Raw genomic sequence first — 18,155 nt, forward strand, 5'->3', positions numbered from 1 at the left:
ATTAACACATCCTGGGGACTTTAGCTCTCTGAGCGTCTGACAACACCATCGGCCATGATCAAGCCACTGCTAGATTAAAATATCGCTTAACGCCGATATAACGATTCACTCCCCCACCCCCTAGCACCTTGCACTCGATCTGATTGAGTCACTCAATCTCCTGGGTGATTGTCTTTTCGGTGGTAATGGCAGATGTTCATATTGCCAGCCTAAGAACTGCTTTTGTTGTTGTTCAATGCGTCGTCCTTAGCTCCCGCACACACGTGAGGCAACCTCGATGATAATCGAGACGTTTCAAGTAACGTTCTCCTTGGCTTAACATTGCCAGTGGACTCTAGTAGAATCCTAGAGATGCCTTTGGGCAGGGCTCTCCGAGCTTGACATCATCGCGGAAGACCTAAAAACAACAACTCCCTGGGGGGAGGAGAAACCCATCGCCGTGATGATATTTCTGGCCTTCATCCAGCAGTGGAAACTGACCCGCGGCTAACGACAATGACTTTCGGGCATCCCGACGTGAAGCGTAGACCACTTAAAAGGTGCAAAAATGCGAGAGGCCGTGACCCACCGCTGTGTTCTCGCCTCCTTACTGGCCCCGGGCGCGGGCCGGGAGGCACCGGCGAGCGTTGCCGCCTCGGCCGGGGAAGGCGCCACCCGACCCGGCAGCGCCACTATCCGAGCACCGGTACGGAGCGTAGGGCCCGCGGCCGCGCTCGCAAGCCTTCTGAGCCACGACAACATCGCTGGTGACGTTCTCCAATGTAACAATTAAAAATTTATTGATTGACGGTGTTAACGACGATCAGACTCCCACTCGCGTGTGTTCGCTATCAATATGAGACAATCGTGATACAGTACAAGCGCGGCCTTGCAGCAAACCGCGCGTCCGGCGAGTACTACAACATTGGTGAAACGCGTACACGGCAGTGCACTAACGGCGTTGACAATTGTTTAGCCTTGCTACGATAATGTTTTTAAGTCCTGCCTACATTTTAGGCAAGACTTAACGACTTCAATCGAGATACGGCTATCACGGTGCAGCGCTGCTGCTGCTGACTGTGCGAATACGTCCACTGCACTGCACCATTTACACGCCTCTAAGTGTATTCAACTTTGCAATAAAACAATGTTGCGTTACGCGTTTACAGCAACAACAAACTATGCGTTTCACAGGAGCACTCCCTCCCAGCGAGCCTCGCGAACGAATGCAGTTTGCGTCGAGGTGTTTTTTTTGTAACTTAAAATTTCACGTTTTGGCAGTATAAATTAGACGTGCCGTGGTGTGTGTCCATTGCGCAATACGAACCTTGCCCGCTGCGTTACCGTAACGACCAGAGCGGTGCGCACGATGTGCGGTTCAGTACGGTACTTATATATAGCTTGCGTGGTGGGGGGGACAGCTGATTTCACATCGTGTTTACAATGTGTCATCAGCAGCAGCAGCAGCCGTGGTCCATCCACTGCTGGATGAAGGGCTCCCAAAGTGACTGTCACCTTTCACGGTCTCAATAATGATCAGCAGCCGTGGTTGGATGATTTTCTCTCAAAGTGACTGTCACCTTTCACGGTCTCAATAATCAGCAGCAGCCATGGTCCATCCACTGCTGGATGAAGTTTTCCCAAAGTGACTGTCATCTTTCACGGTCTCAATACTCATCAGCAGCCGTGGCCCATCCACTGCTGGATGATTTTTTCCCAAAGTGACTGTCACCTTTCACGGTCTCAATAATCATCAGCAGCCGTGGTCCATCCACTGCTGGATGAAGGGCTCTCCAAGTGACTGCCATCTTTCACGGTCTCAATAATCATCAGCCAGCAGCCGTGGCCCATCCACTGCTGGATGAAGGTCTCCCCAAGTGACTGCCATCTTTCACGGTCTCAATAATCATCAGCAGCCGTGATCCATCCACTGCTGGATGAAGGTCTCCCCAAGTGACTGCCATCTTTCACGGTCTCAATAATCATCAGCAGCCATGGTCCATCCACTACTGGATGATTTTATCCAAAGTGACTGCCATCTTTCACGGTCTCAATAATCATCAGCAGCCGTGGCCCATCCACTGCTGGATGATTTTTTCCCAAAGTGACTGCCATCTTTCACGGTCTCAATAATCATCAGCAGCCATGGTCCATCCACTGCTGGATGAAGTTTTCCCAAAGTGACTGCCATCCTTCACGGTCTCAATACTCATCAGCAGCCGTGGTCCATCCACTGCTGGATGATTTTCTCCCAAAGTGACTGTCATCTTTCACGGTCTCAATAATCATCAGCAGCCGTGGTCCATCCACTGCTGGATGAAGGGCTCTCCAAGTGACTGCCATCTTTCACGGTCTCAATATTCATCAGCAGCCATGGTCCATCCACTGCTGGATGAAGTTTTCCCAAAGTGACTGCCATCTTTCACGGTCTCAATACTCATCAGCAGCCGTGGTCCATCCACTGCTGGATGATTTTCTCCCCAAGTGACTGCCATCTTTCACGGTCTCAATAATCATCAGCAGCCGTGGTCCATCCACTGCTGGATGATTTTCTCCAAAGTGACTGCCATCTTTCATGGTCTCAATAATCATCAGCAGCCATTGTCCATTCACTCCTGGATGATTGTCTCCCTAAGTCGTCATCATCTCTCACGATCATCGTCAGGATGAAGACCTTCCCAAGCTGTTCGCCGCCTCACACGATCCCGAAACGTAATAACCAGAGGTGTGGACTCGAGTCATGTGACTTGGACTCGAGTCAGACTCGAGTCATGAATTTGATGACTTGCGACTCGACTTGGACTTGCATAACAATGACTTTGTCCCACCTATGAGATGTGGACTCGAGTCATGTGACTTGGACTCGAGTCAGACTCGAGTCATGAATTTGATGACTTGCGACTCGACTTGGACTTGCATAACAATGACTTTGTCCCACCTCTGGTAATAACCCACCTATAGCACCTGCACACACGTGCTGATTTCATTGCTCCATCTTACCCGGTAGGTAGACGGACTCTTGGACGCGTTCTCGCTTTTAACTGCCACTCTGTTATGATTCTTCACCATCGTCAATTATCTCGAGCCATGGACGCTTCCTGCCCAAGCCAATATTACATAGTGCATCGTCCACCACAGGACATGATATGTCGTTCAACTACATTCTATTTACTGTGTTTATTCTCTGACAACAAAATATGAATTCGTCCACAAATTGTAATCAGAATATATAACATTTGTAGCTTTTGGCCAAAATTGTCAGTACAGACACCACCACCCCGAAATCTACCGACTAAATTTAGTAATTAATAATAACAAGTAATACCTCCCCAAATGCAACTTACGTAGGATCATGAGAGGTGGATGCGGCCTGGGGCCTTCATGCAGCAGTAGATTTATTATGGCTGATGATGATAAATGATAAATACAAATTGTGTTGTTTTATATTGTACTGCTGACTTCCTAGAAAGTGGTGTTCATTTGCTAATGGACTGGCCACTGGCCTGGATATATCCAAACAAGTATATGTATATATATTTTTTTCACAAACGATTATCGTCGTACTTGATATTCTCGTGGTATCGCTTAGTAAGCTGCTGATAGCCCTTTCACTTTTTACAACAGAATTGATTTTTGCTGAGCCACCACCACTAGGGATTCTGGGATTGCAATTCTAGGCTTCCACCCCCCCCCCCCCCCCCCATTGTTTCAAATAAAATTCACACGTAAAGAATTTTACATTCAGCTCGGTCATGAGCGAACACAATTGCATACACAGCCCTATACATATCAAGACCAAACGGTTAAATCAGTAAGACCCCCCCCACCACCACACTTAAAATCGTTGGGAAATACAAGTATACAAGAAACTGAGGCAAACCCCAAGAAACTAAGAGGGAAACTCGTGTTAGTAGATGCACAGAAACGTTAAACTCTCACACAGCAGGCAAAGACGAGTCTACTTTTGGAGAAGAGGGGTCCGGTTACTGAATTAGTTTACGTAGCAGCAATAGGCTCATGTGAACCACTCAGTAAATACACTCCGAGTAAAACACATTCCTGCAAAGGGAGCTGGTAGGAACGTTGGGTTGCTCGGTCAATGGCCAAGGTCAACGGCGGCGTGGTGTATTCCGCAAATATGCCCGACTGTGAGGGCGGGCACAAGCCGGCGTGAGTAGGTTACACGTTGAGTTTTATAAGGGCATCACGGGGGGACCAGCCCCTCCCCACCCAGCCCCATCCCTCCCACTCCCCACCCAGCCCCACCCAGCCCCTCCCCACCCTCCCCACCCAGCCCCTCCCCATCCTCCCTTCCCCACCCAGCCCCTCCCCACCCAGTCCCTCCCTCCCCACCCAGCCCCTCCCTGCACGATGAACACAATAATCCCCTGTGGGCTGGTGTAACCAAGGAAGTTCCTACCAGTATTAAATGTAACAAATAATCTTGGATCGTTGTGATTCGTTTCCCTGCTGTTCTCTCACAACGAGGCTGTGACTGTGAGCAATGACAACACTTTTTTGAGCCGACCCTTAACACGAGAACCTGAACCATTTACAGCTGCTGCCAGTGCTAATTGGGTTTTTTTTTATTTAAACAAGTAAATAAAAACAAACAACATGCAAACCTAATGCACGGCTGTGATACACTCAACATTGTATCAAGGGTAATACTTGAGACTCAAGGGTAATCCTTGAGACTTGGTGTGAATGACAGTAATTTCTCACTGATAGATTTCCCGGGTCGCTGGTAGACTGCAGCAGACACGTGACTCGTGGGCATATCCATGGCGAGAGCTGTCCTGGACATATTTCCAGGGTAACCCATTCGGAGAGGGTCGGTTCAAATTAATGTAGCCCAGTCATTGTTCTTAGCTTAATTCAGTCATTGGGAATCGTGGTAGTTTTAAAACAACTTGCATAATTAGCAATCATACAACTAATTTTAAATTAAGTCAACAGTCTTTATCATGATGTTATTACGATTTATACAACATTAACGTGTATTTAACATGGGTTACTAAAATAAAATAAAACAATGAGTGCAATGAATGTATATGGTAAACATTGATAATGAGAGTCAAATAAATACTGTAGTCCATTCGTAAACATTTTTATTTTAATATAATACAGTAAGTATTCAAAGCATTAAAATTACCTATAGTAATGGCTTGCAATATTGGTGAGAAAATCTGGTAGGAATACTGCTATGGTTAGCACACTGGACTTGCTATCCAAAGGCTGCCAGTTAGAATTTCATCTCCTTGCAGGGCAGTTGAAATAATGCACACGTTCCTTAAATCCCTTCGCCAAGATGAGCACACCACATTGTGTGGTGGGGAAACGTGTGGGATACTCCCACCTCCTCCAGGACGCCTGGTCAGTGTGAAATAATAGGCCATATAACCACTATAGTGGGGCTCTTTAGAGCTCCCTCGAGTGGAAGCCTTTCTGCTAGCAGTGGCATGAGCGAGTGATTTCAGGGCTGCACCTTTCAACTTGTTATGCTCCTTGGTGGAATCCCAAGACGAGGGTGCATGTGTGGTGGTGGTATTGAAACGCGCGCACACCAGCTCCAGTTAACTGCCATTACTTATCTGTGCGGGGCGGTTGTGATATCCCTAGCCGGGACCCCGCTCGGGGGGAGGGGGCTGGGGGGTGTGTGTGATCCCACAGAACCCCGCCCCTTGGTGGGGAATTGTATAAAAGGCGAGACCCTGAGAGAGAGAAGTCAGTTGGGACAAGCCGAAGACGAAGAACCAGCTGAAGACTGAAGTCCAGCTAGCTAGACCCTGGGACTCCTTTGACCCACTGTCCTTCTAAGGACCGGGCAGAGCAAGCCAGTGGTGCGACCCAGAGCCTCGGAGCCGATGTCTTTGTAAGGGCCGGCTTCGTGTGGCTGGTGGTCGAGACCTGTGCCTTGGATGGGCCAGGTCAGGGAGTCCCTTGAGAGTAGTCGAGTCAGAGTGGGAATACCTCCCCTGAGAGTAGCGGGTGAAGAGGCCGTTACCTCTTTGAGTGTGAAGCTGTAATAAATACGTGTTGCCTCTACTTCAACCGTCGCTGTCGTCACGTGCCCACTACACATGCATGCACAACGAGTTGCATTGAAATTATAATGGGGATACACTTCCCAGACGCTGATAGAATCTAAATTGCAAACACAATGAAATACGACCCTTTTGAACAACACCAACAACCCGTTTGCACGTTGGACCGAAATATGTCATGGAAAACCACGTTATAACCTCCGAAAGCTAATGCACAATTTTGTCCAACAAAGTTGGATTTCGATGCTCTTAAAAATAGGATTTCATTGGCTTGACAATGGTTAAGTTCAAGTTTTTAAGTAAAATTTTTTAACCCGTTTCGAACTTAAGATACCACAATTGTCTCGTTTGAAAGAGTGATCTGGGCCATTAGTTTGGCAGTAGGGGGTGATTATCGCTTTGTGTATAATCCCAAACTAGTAATTTGTGGGATTTTTTACTATTTTGCCAAATTTGGACACTGGATAACTATGAGATGATTTCTGAATTGTGGGTGACAAAGTTTTTTGTTTGCATTCTAAGCACGATCGTTGATAAGCAATTAGCATGATTGATGGGAACCAGCAAACAGTGAAATAAAAACAATTCACAAAATATGTAAGGCTATTATTAAACTTAGATCGGAATATGTGCTTGACATTTGGAAACGTTAGATATAAATAATGTAAATGTATTTATTTTGAATATGATGTACAGGGTGTCCACAACGGTGTCATCCATTATTAAGTTATTTACACAAACTTTGTTGAGAGAACGTTTGACACACAGGCTGAAAAGTTAGGACATTCTCAGTTAAGCGACTCAGCCTGGAACCCATAGCTCAGCCCCCCATCCATTGTCCATCTCATGACATCACAATTAATAACGCAATGCGCATCATAGGCGTAACACTGAAACCAACACACACTCCATGGCTCCCCGTTCTGGTGAACATTCTGCCACCAAGTATCCGCAGAGACGTGCAAACTGCAAGGGTGGTTACACGTTTTATTGCCAACGACAACCATCTACGAAAAATAATAATATGCTTGACCATTTCTGGAAATACAAATAGCAAATAGATACCTTTTGCAAGGAATTAAGTCTGCATTAACCACACGTACTTGTGGTGAACATGCAAACAAACTCTGATAATAGATGTATTGTCTTTGAAACTGATTAACCTACACCGGACAAAGCATATATTGCCAGAAAGGGTAAAACCTTTTCATAATTTTTAATACTTTGATACTGGCAAAAAGGTCCCACAAGACGCCCCCACAACATTTACAATTCTAGTGGGTTTATTCTACAACACAGCGATGTGCTGAACTAGTAACGAATTGCCATGTTTCATTTATGTGACAAACCTTACTAGTTGGCTGTCGGGTGGTGGCGGGTTTAACGACACATTTATGTTTACGCGATCTAACCAAAAGAAACCGCTATATTATGGATATCGGTCGCGAATGCCTACGTGTTAAACATTACATTGTCTATGGAGCGCAGATTCACATTCCTGTCAGTGGAGACACAGTCAGAGTTGGGAAGAGATTTGTCACCAATCCCCTCTCCAATGGCCTAGCCATTGTATGAGCTTTGCACAGAGCTCGCGTTACATGACATGCTATTGTAAATTATAGAGCGGACAAGCAGTACCAGGTCCAAATTGTCGGGCAAAATGGCAAACTGATTTATAATTGTTAATGTTTTTTGTTGAACGATACCGTTATTGACACCACACATATGCGTGTATGGCTAATGGTATATTACATATGATACGATTGAACACTAGTTCAAAAGTAAAAAAAAACACATTCGCAGACGATATCCCTCTATATTTACTACTATATTTACCCAAGAATGTCAGTGTGTAACGCGCGTGACGTCACTCGACTTTGACCAGCCCTCCTCATTAATAAGCATGAACAGATTACGTCCTCCACATGGACCTGCCCCTCATTAATAATCATGAGCTGCTGACGTCACTCCACATCGAACAGCCCCCCTCATTAATAATCATGAACAGGTGATGTCCTCCAAATGGACACCCCCCCTCCATTAATAATTATAATTAGCGGGTAACGTCACCCTACATGGGGGGGCAAGGCGCCTCCTCCCCCCTCCTCAGCGTCAACTTATAACCATCACTACAAAGGCAGAACCCTCACATCACGCGATCTCCATAACGCTATTGAGATGTAGAACTAAAAAGAACGTCATGATGAACAAGGGATTATAACCTTTCAATGAGATAAGTCTGTGTCACCGCGGCCTTACAAATTGCACACGAATGGATACAATGAATATCACGTCGCAGTCTGCTTTTTGCTTGCAAGTTTCAGATTTACTGCAATACACCCATCCTTGGACGGGCAAAAGTAATATTTTACCCAACCCTTTGGCTCCACAGCCTTTTGGGAATGCATACTTTCACCGGCACTGATTCAATGCAAGTGTAGTGTAGCACAAGTCGGAGACGAGGTAGTTGCAGGAGGCACCTTTTATTGTAACACCTTTCGGCCGTTCACACACAGGATTGCCTCCTTCTCGCTCCCGTTGCCGTACAGCCCGGCCTAGACACAACCCTAACCGCGTTGCACCGACGGGGTCGACCGAGACAGCCGAGAACTGTCCGGCTGTGCAATTATCGAGTCAAGGCAACAGCGACGAAGGCGGCGAAGACGACAACAACGGCGATACGAGTCCACTCCCAGAACTGGTAGCCCAGAGCTCTTTTTCTCCGCTGCTTTTATTCTACTCGGCACGGCGTGGTTCCACCCTGGCTCCACCCTGACCGCGCCTCCCTTCTCGAACCCACTAGCGGGTTCCAGGGGCTTCCCAATAAGGTCTTCCGTGACCCTTGCCCCAGTTCCTCCGCCCTGCCAGCACACACGCCGTGTATATGCTCGACGGCGTGTGCGCTAACTGTCCACGGGAGTTGCTGCTGCTGGACAGCAGTCGGCGCTATGTCACTACACAACCCATGCTGATGAACTGCCAGGCGTGTATAGGCAAGGGCCCTCTTTGTACGATATTTTATCTACTATTTTTATTTCATCAGGTAAGGCCCACTGAGCGATATAGCTCTTTTTTGGAAGTGACCTGTCCACGAATGATAGAAGTGGCTGATCACGTGGACATTTATAGCAGCCAAATACTCTAAACGCATGTTGATTCTAAATTAAATGTGGAGGAGAAAACCGGATGATCTGGAGAAATATCCATACGGCCGTGGAGAGAATATGCAAGCTCCAAATATACAGCCATCAGGGTTGTGATCGAACCCACGACCCCTGTATATCAGGCAAGCTAGTTAACATCTCGCCACCACGGTGCCCCTTTTAGGACCCATATACATATTATACGAAACACAATATAATTATGAGCTTCGATTTAAAGCTTTCGTGACTGCAGGGATTCATCTTCTTGGTTCTTTCGGTAAAGTCATGTAGAAGGGAAGTAATAAAATAATAAAAATAAAACATAATAAAATAAAATAATTCTCACGACGTTTCGGCTACAACGCAAGCAGCCGTCTTCAGGTGAAGAATGAGACACTACCAAGCTAGGAGCTTATATATAAGCTGGGTTGGAGGTGGAAGAGCGCCTTAACAAAAAGAATGTGCATATGAAGAGGAATTTAGCATATTCATGGGAAATGCGTAGGAGGTGGGTGGGGGGGGGGTTTCAAAGTCATATTATGCCCATGCATTATGCAGGATCAGCAGCACCAAGGGGGGGTGCAGGGAGTAGCATTAACAAAGGAAAGGAATGTTAATGATATGTAGCTGCAGTTACTAAACAACCACGTAGAAAACTAAAGTATAAACTACATAAAAAACTAAAGTTTAAACTGCATAGCACCATCAGTATACTTACTATACTCTACAATAAGCTGAGTTACTAACAGCAAGTAATACATTACACTTCTACGTCGTAAAAATTATATAATATGCTTCCATCTAAACTTTATTCTCTTACATCACACGAGCATATACCGTACTATATACTGCCATAGATAGACCCAACATTAAATTATATACTGTATTGCTATAAACCACCCTATACCTTATACATTTTAATATAACACTATGTATTATTCTACCCACCCTAATGTGTATCGAAATGGTTTATTACGTCCTTCCAATGATTGCTAAGCCAGAATCCATCTTCTCGGTTAAAATTGTCTCTGTGTTTGTATATGTGGATCGCCTCATGAACGAATCTCTCATGATAGCCAGATGGCTTGCAGAGAACCTCTGTCTTGGAGAAGTCAATGTCATGTGAGCCCACTGAGTTGTAACAGTGATCTGCCACCATTGACCGAGCAACTCAACGTTCCTACCAGCTCCCTCGGCAGGAATGTGTTTTCGGAAGAATTTTGGCTGTAGACCACTGTTATCTCTCGATGATTGTAATTCAATGCACGATGAAATGCAACAAAACGTACATAACAAGACATGAACAACAACCAAATGTACACACAACACCATGTAGACCGTCATCTATGAGACCCTTTGGCCAGTATCCAAAATTATGAAAGATAAGAAATCAGAGCATGTTTGTTTGTATGTTTTGCTCCAAGATTGTGTGATTAATGCAAAAGGAATCTATTTGGGGTTTTGCCATCTTAACACCTGTTTAATTTCCATAAAGAGCTAAAACTAATTCTTATTTTTCATCATGCACACGTTGAATTTATTTTTAATCGTACAGTAATAAAAAAAAACACAATCAGCAGTTCCTGAACAACTGACATTGTGTTCTTCTTCGTGTGAGGTCACCACCAGCTCTTCAGGAACCGCTCATGGTTTTTACATAATGTCCAATTAAGGCTGTGCGCTTTTCGTACACGTTTGTGTGTGCGTGTGTGTTGTTTGAAACGCAAGGTTTTCTATCTCGCATTGATGTTACTGTTACGATTATATAAGTGGGTGTTCTTTTCCTTTACAGATGTGACGAGCAGTGGACGGAGCTGAATGGGGGCGCCAGCGAGCTGCATGCAGTCACACGCACGAACACCCACGCACAAAGACAAAGATCCCCCGTATAGGCCAGTCGCAAGTTTGCTGTTGGCAAGCTTCCTTTGAAGGCCGACGAGGCAACACGGGGGAGGCGATGTAGCCCGTGCTGTACCAGGCACCGGCCACCTTTTTCTCCCCAGAGCTAATGTCCTCGTTGAAGGCTGAGTAGACGTAGGGGAAGCCAGAGAGGGGTTTTGTCACTTGATGTTGGCGGCAGTCCATTAATGACGTCACGCGATTTTGGAGGTTTTTTGACCCCCCCCCCCCCTGGTCACACGGCGTCACAAAAAGTCAGACCCCCCCTCAAATATGACGTCACAAAGCTCTACCCCCCCCCCCCCAAAAAAAAAACATGCTTCAAAATTTATGTGGCGCTGCACTCTGATGTTGTAGGAGGAAGCATTTATTAAAAAGTATTTAATTAAATAGAACGTGTTGTCTATATTTATTTAAAGTTGCGCAGGTGCGTGACGTCATTTATGGACGGCCCCTTGGCCGTGAACGGGATCCTAGCGCAGTGCGCTTGCCACGTACACGAACGCTCTTGACAACACACACAGACCCCCTCGTGTAGTCTTAACACACGGTTCGGGCAAGTGCTGTTAGTAGCGAGTAGCACCTGTGAAAGCCGGCATGGCACACCACGCCCGTCCGCCTTTATCTCCCCAGTGGCGATGTTTACACGCCGCACCAGGTACTCATTTGAGGCTGATTTGACTTCGCTCTTGGGAGACCCAGGACCGGTTCAGATACTTGTCATCGGTGTTGGCCGTGAACGGGAATCGAACTCGGGGTGGGACAGGTTCGGAGCGCAGCGTAGCGCTAACCTCCCCACACGTTAGGGGCCGTCCATTAATGACGTCACGTACCTGGGGGGGGGGGGGGGTGAGAAATGTGACGTCACATCAAAATGCGCAACTTTAAATAAATATAGATAACACATTCTACTTAATTAATTATACTTTTTAATAAATGCTTCCTCTAACAACATCAGAGTGCATCGCCACATTAAATGCGCACTACAATGACAATAGTTTAAAGCGATTTGAAGCATTTTTATTTGGGGGGGGGGGGGGGGGTCAGAGCTTTGTGACGTCATATTTGAGGGGGGATCTGACTTTTTGTGACGCCGTGTGACGAAGGGGGGGGGGGGGGGTCAAAATCGTCCAAAATCGCGTGACGTCATTTATGGACGGCCCCTTCGCACACCTCAACATAATACCACAACCACGTTGAACACGTATCTGCCCATGGTGTTCCGTTTTGTGTGCGTTTAATTTAATCGTACACGCGAAAATGTATAGCCACCAAGTGACTGACACACACGTACATGCATAAAGAGACTCGGGTGTTGTAGGAGTGGGGCTCAGAGGTGTGACCAGGAGATGGAAGTTGCTGTTTGTCACCGTATATACAGCGTGGTCTTCTTGTCTTAACAATTCTTCAGGAACTGCTGATGGTTTTTTTGCACAATAGAATTGGCCGAACGCATACACCTGCCAACCACTCGCTAATGGAATTTGACCAAAATCTCTCAATGCGCGTTCCTCTTTGAAACAGTCTTGAAACTCAGCGGGGCTAACTAGGGTAAACATGAATTGCTATGATTGTTATTGACATAGATGTCCAAGAAGGTGCAGGCAGCGTGCCTCTCCGCTCTCATTCAGAGAGCAAATTCACACCAGCCGCGTCAATACCTCCCACACACATCACAATCTCGTGTGCACACTCGCATACACGTGAAAACACACACACACACAAACTCCCACAAGCACACACTTGCATTCGCTGAACACATAAACACGTTAAAACACACACCACACACACACACACACCCCACACACCCCACACACCCCACACACCCCACACACCCCACACACCCCACACACCCCACACACTCCCGTGTATTCACTAAACAAAGTCATAGATCCCCCTTATAGCCTTGATGAATTATTTCGGGGCAAGTTCTGTTAGCGTGCACCGATTAAGGCCAGCGCCACGCCCGGCCGCATTTGTCTCCCCAGTGGCGATGTTTACACATCTCACAGGTACTCATTTGAGGCTGATTGGACCTAGGGGAGGCCCAGGACCAGTTCAGATAATCGTCACTGGTGTTGGCCGTGAGCGGGAATCGAACCCGGGTCGCCGGGTTCGTAGCGCATCGCGCTAACTGCTACACTACCGCTCCCCACCACACGCACGCACACACACACACAGACACACACACACACAGACACACACACACACACACCGCCTTAATTCGTGCATTAATTGCACGCGCATTCACGGCCACTACCTCCATATTCACTCACACGGGTTCACTGTTTAAATCGAGCAGCAGTGCAATGCTGTGTGGGGACATTGAATACGCAAACCAATCCACCCCCCACCCTCCTCCCCTTTAGATTTGTGCATTCATCATTTGTGTGTACGCACATCCCATCCGTACGCTCTCTCACACACATACATCTCTCCGTTTTAACACAGTGGTCATATTGTCGAGGTCAAGTCGTGTTAGCGAGCACCGGATTTTCAGCGAACACAGCACACAGCCAGGCACATATTGTGCAGTCATTGGAGACACCCACACAAAATACAAAGATCCCCCGTTTCGCCTGAACAGACTGTTGGGGCAAGTGCTGTTAGCGAGCACCTATGAAGGCCGGAATGGTACACAAGGGATGGGTGGTCAGCACCACGCCCGACCGCCTCATTTGAGGCTGAGTCGACCTAGGGGAGGCCCAGGACCGGTTCAGATAATCGTCACTGGTGTTTGCCGTGAGCGGGAATCGATCCCGGGTCGCCAGGTTCGTCGTGCAGCGCGCTAACCGCTACACTACCGCTCCCCCCGACATCGGACACACGCACACACCCGCCCACGCTTGAACACATACGCATCGCACACACACACTGATCGTGCAGTGCTTGACGAAGACAAAGATCCCCCGTGTGGCCTATACAGACTGTTTGGGGCAAGTGCTGTTAGCGAGCACCCTACGAAGGCAAGGAACTGTGTCCAGAACCACGCCCGGCCGACTTTGTCTCCCCAGTTCTGATGTTGACACCAAAACCAGGTTTCTCATTACGGCTGAGCCGAAGACACACGCGCACTCACACACGCCGCACACGTTTAAAGACATCACACGCACATGCGCTTCCACCCACGTTTAAACACACACCACACACATCACACACACTGATCATGCAGTGATTTTAACATACACGTATCGAACACTGGACACACACACATCACACTTATCTTGCAGTGATTGAACACACACACTACACACACTGATCGTGCAGTAATTTAACACATGCGCGCGCGCACATGAAGACAAAGATCCCCCGTGTAGCCTGTAAAAGACTAGGGGCAAGTGCTGTTAAGCGAGAAGGCCGGCACGGCACGCGAGGGGGTGGGTGGCCAGCACCACGCCCGTCCGCCTTTGTCTCCCCGGTGGCGATGTTTACACAGCGCACCAGGTACTCATATTGAGGCTGAGTCGATCTAGGGGAGGCGCAGGACCGGTTCAGATAATTCGTCACCGGTAGTTGGCCGTGAGCGGGAATCGAACCCGGATCGCTGGGTTCGTAGCGCAGCGTGGCGCTAACCGCTCCCCATCACACACACACGCACGCTCCATCACATACACACACACGCACGCCCCATCACACACACACACACCCCATCACACACACACACGCCCCATCACACACACACACACACGCCCCATCACACACACACACACACGCCCCATCACACACACACACACACGCACGCTCCATCACACACACACACACGCTCCATCATACACACACGCACGCTCCATCACACACACACACACGCACGCTCCATCACATACACATACACACACACGCACGCCCCATCACACACACACGCACGCTCCATCACACACACACGCACACTCCATCACACACACACACGCTCCATCACACACACACGCACACGCTCCATCATACACACACGCACGCTCCATCACACACACACACGCACGCTCCATCACACACGCACGCTCCATCACACACACACGCACATGCTCCATCATACACACACGCACGCTCCATCACACACACACACACACGCTCCATCACACACACACGCACGCTCCATCACACACACACACACGCTCCATCACACACACACACACGCTCCATCATACACACACGCACGCTCCATCACACACACGCACGCTCCATCACACACACACGCTCCATCACACACACACGCTCCATCACACACACACACGCACGCTCCATCACACACACACGCACGCTCCATCACACACACACACGCTCCATCACACACACACGCACGCCCCATCACACACACACACACACGCTCCATCACACACACACACACGCTCCATCATACACACACGCACGCTCCATCACACACACACGCACGCTCCATCACATACACACACACGCACGCCCCATCACACACACACGCACGCTCCAACACACACACACACACGCACACTCCATCACACACACACACACACGCTCCATCACACACACACGCACACGCTCCATCATACACACACGCACGCTCCATCACACACACACACGCACGCTCCATCACACACACACGCACGCTCCATCACACACACACACGCTCCATCACACACACACACGCTCCATCATACACACACGCACGCTCCATCACACACACACACGCACGCTCCATCACACACACGCTCCATCACACACACACACACGCACGCCCCATTACACACACACACGCACGCCCCATCACACACACACACACGCTCCATCACACACACACGCTCCATCACACACACACGCTCCATCACACACACACACGCACGCTCCATCACACACACACGCACGCTCCATCACACACACACACGCACGCTCCATCACACACACACGCACGCTCCATCACACACACACACGCTCCATCACACACACACGCACGCCCCATCACACACACACACACACACGCTCCATCACACACACACACGCTCCATCACACACACGCACGCCCCATCACACACACACACGCTCCAACACACACACACGCACGCCCCATCACACACACACACACGCTCCATCACACACACACGCACGCCCCATCAAACACACACGCACGCTCCATCACACACACACACGCACGCTCCATCACACACACACGCACGCTCCATCACACACACACACGCTCCATCACACACACACACACACATGCTCCATCACACACACACGCACGCACGCTCCATCACACACACACACGCACGCCCCATCACACACACACACACGCACGCTCCATCACACACACACGCTCCATCACACACACACACACACGCTCCATCACACACACACACACGCACGCTCCATCACACACACACGCACGCCCCATCACACACACACACACACGCTCCATCACACACACACGCACGCTCCATCACACACACACACGCACGCTCCATCATACACGCACGCACGCTCCATCACACACACACACTCCATCACACACACACACGCTCAATCACACACACACTTCATCACACACACACACGCTCAATCACACACACACACGCTCCATCACACACACACGCTCCATCACACACACGCACGCTCCATCACACACACACACGTACGCTCCATCACACACACACGCACGCACGCCCCATCACACACACACACGCACGCTATATCACACACACACGCACACGCTCCATCATACACACACGCACGCTCCATCACACACACACGCTCCATCACACACACACGCTCCATCACACACACACACGCACGCCCCATCACACACACACGCTCCATCACACACACACACACGCTCCATCACACACACACACTCCATCACACACACGCTCAATCACACACACGCTCAATCACACACACGCTCAATCACACACACACACTCCATCACACACACACTCCATCACACACACACACGCTCAATCACACACACTCACACACACGCACGCTCCATCACACACACACGCGCACGTGCGTTTCAGACGCACATCACAGAGGCGCACCGTGACTCCCCCTCCCCTGTGCACTCATTGGACGCTCACTTTGCTCTCTGGGCTTTCGTGTCGGCTCCCGCCGCCTCCGCCCCCCTCCAAGCACAACGAGCACGGTCGCTCGCTCGCTCACACACTCTCACACACACACACGCTCGCTCCTCACACTCTCACACACACACACGCGCGCACAGGCAGAGGCGGGCAGTCCGCTGGTCTGTCAAAAGCTCGCCGTGCCTACGGAGGAGGTGTGGGGTGGATGAACACGAAGAAAGGAGAAGCGGCAGTGGCTTTTTTGGGGGGGAGTCGCGTTGGCAGCGGGAGTTGTACTATTGTAGAATCACACACGCGCACGCACACACAGACGCCAGCAACACAGGCGCCACGGGAAGACGGAGCGGCAAGAATTGAAATCGGAATCGGTTTGGAGGAGCAGGCAAGCGGCTTAAGCCCGGTCGCTTAGCGGCAACCGGTTTGGGTGTTGTGGGTTTGTGGCCCCAGGCAGTATCTACAACAACCCCTATACCGTGTGGCGACAGTCTAGGACGACGGGCGGTGCTGCGACAACGTCAATTAGAAATCTGCCTACGTTTAAAGGGGCACGCGGCACGACGCGGTTTGAGAGAGGGACTTGAAAAGCACCGTGAGACGAGGACGAAGATGCGTGCGTCTCGCGTGAAGGCGAGGGATGGTGAACGTCGGCATTCCGTGATCGTTCCACTTTGCTGAGCTGTTGACAACCTCAGGAAGACATCTACGTGGTTAGTAAAGAGCTGCCCCCCGCACCGCCCCAGCCTACTACCAATTAATTGGATAACATTTATTTTTTAAAGTAGACGGTGCGCGCACACGCACACAACCCGTACCGGGACCGCTCGTCGCAATGGGAAAAGATCAAGAGTTGATCCAGGCAGCCAAGAGCGGAGATGTGGCCGCGGTGCAGAAGATAATCAACAAGTATAAGGCCGGCAAAGCGAGTGAGTACTGACACCCCCCCCACCCCTCTTCCTCCTCCACACGTGGGTAAACATGCCTGGCGCGACTGCGGCGAACACGTGTGTGCCGCACGCACGGTCATCTGGGAGGTTATCATGATA

The 18,155-nt window shown here is 49.2% G+C and overlaps 2 protein-coding genes and 1 long non-coding RNA gene across 5 annotated transcripts in view; 2 read left to right on the top strand and 1 right to left on the bottom strand.

Moving 5' to 3' along the window:
- The window catches only part of SPATA20 (spermatogenesis associated 20), an 81,536-nt gene extending 80,148 nt beyond the window's left edge, over positions 1–1,388 (bottom strand). For 2 of the 3 annotated variants that reach the window (XM_078611132.1, XM_078611131.1), the window contains exon 1: positions 569–1,300. In XM_078611132.1, the coding sequence (XP_078467258.1) occupies positions 569–741 (173 nt within the window). In that variant the 5' untranslated portion in view covers positions 742–1,300. The other variant, XM_078611133.1, reaches the window with a different exon arrangement.
- Positions 223–11,458, top strand: LOC144730363 (uncharacterized). The gene is made up of 2 exons (XR_013587812.1): positions 223–746; positions 10,962–11,458. It is a non-coding gene; the product is annotated as an uncharacterized LOC144730363 (long non-coding RNA).
- Positions 11,459–17,157: 5,699 nt separating this feature from the next.
- The window catches only part of LOC144730364 (caskin-1-like), a 413,671-nt gene continuing 412,673 nt past the window's right edge, over positions 17,158–18,155 (top strand). The window contains exon 1 of the mRNA XM_078611135.1: positions 17,158–18,035. Coding sequence (XP_078467261.1) covers positions 17,942–18,035 — 94 coding nt within the window. The 5' untranslated portion in view covers positions 17,158–17,941. The remainder of the gene's footprint in view (positions 18,036–18,155) is intronic.

This window comes from Lampetra planeri, chromosome 35, assembly GCF_965212315.1.
Source record: "Lampetra planeri chromosome 35, kcLamPlan1.2.h2, whole genome shotgun sequence".
NCBI lineage: Eukaryota > Metazoa > Chordata > Hyperoartia > Petromyzontiformes > Petromyzontidae > Lampetra > Lampetra planeri.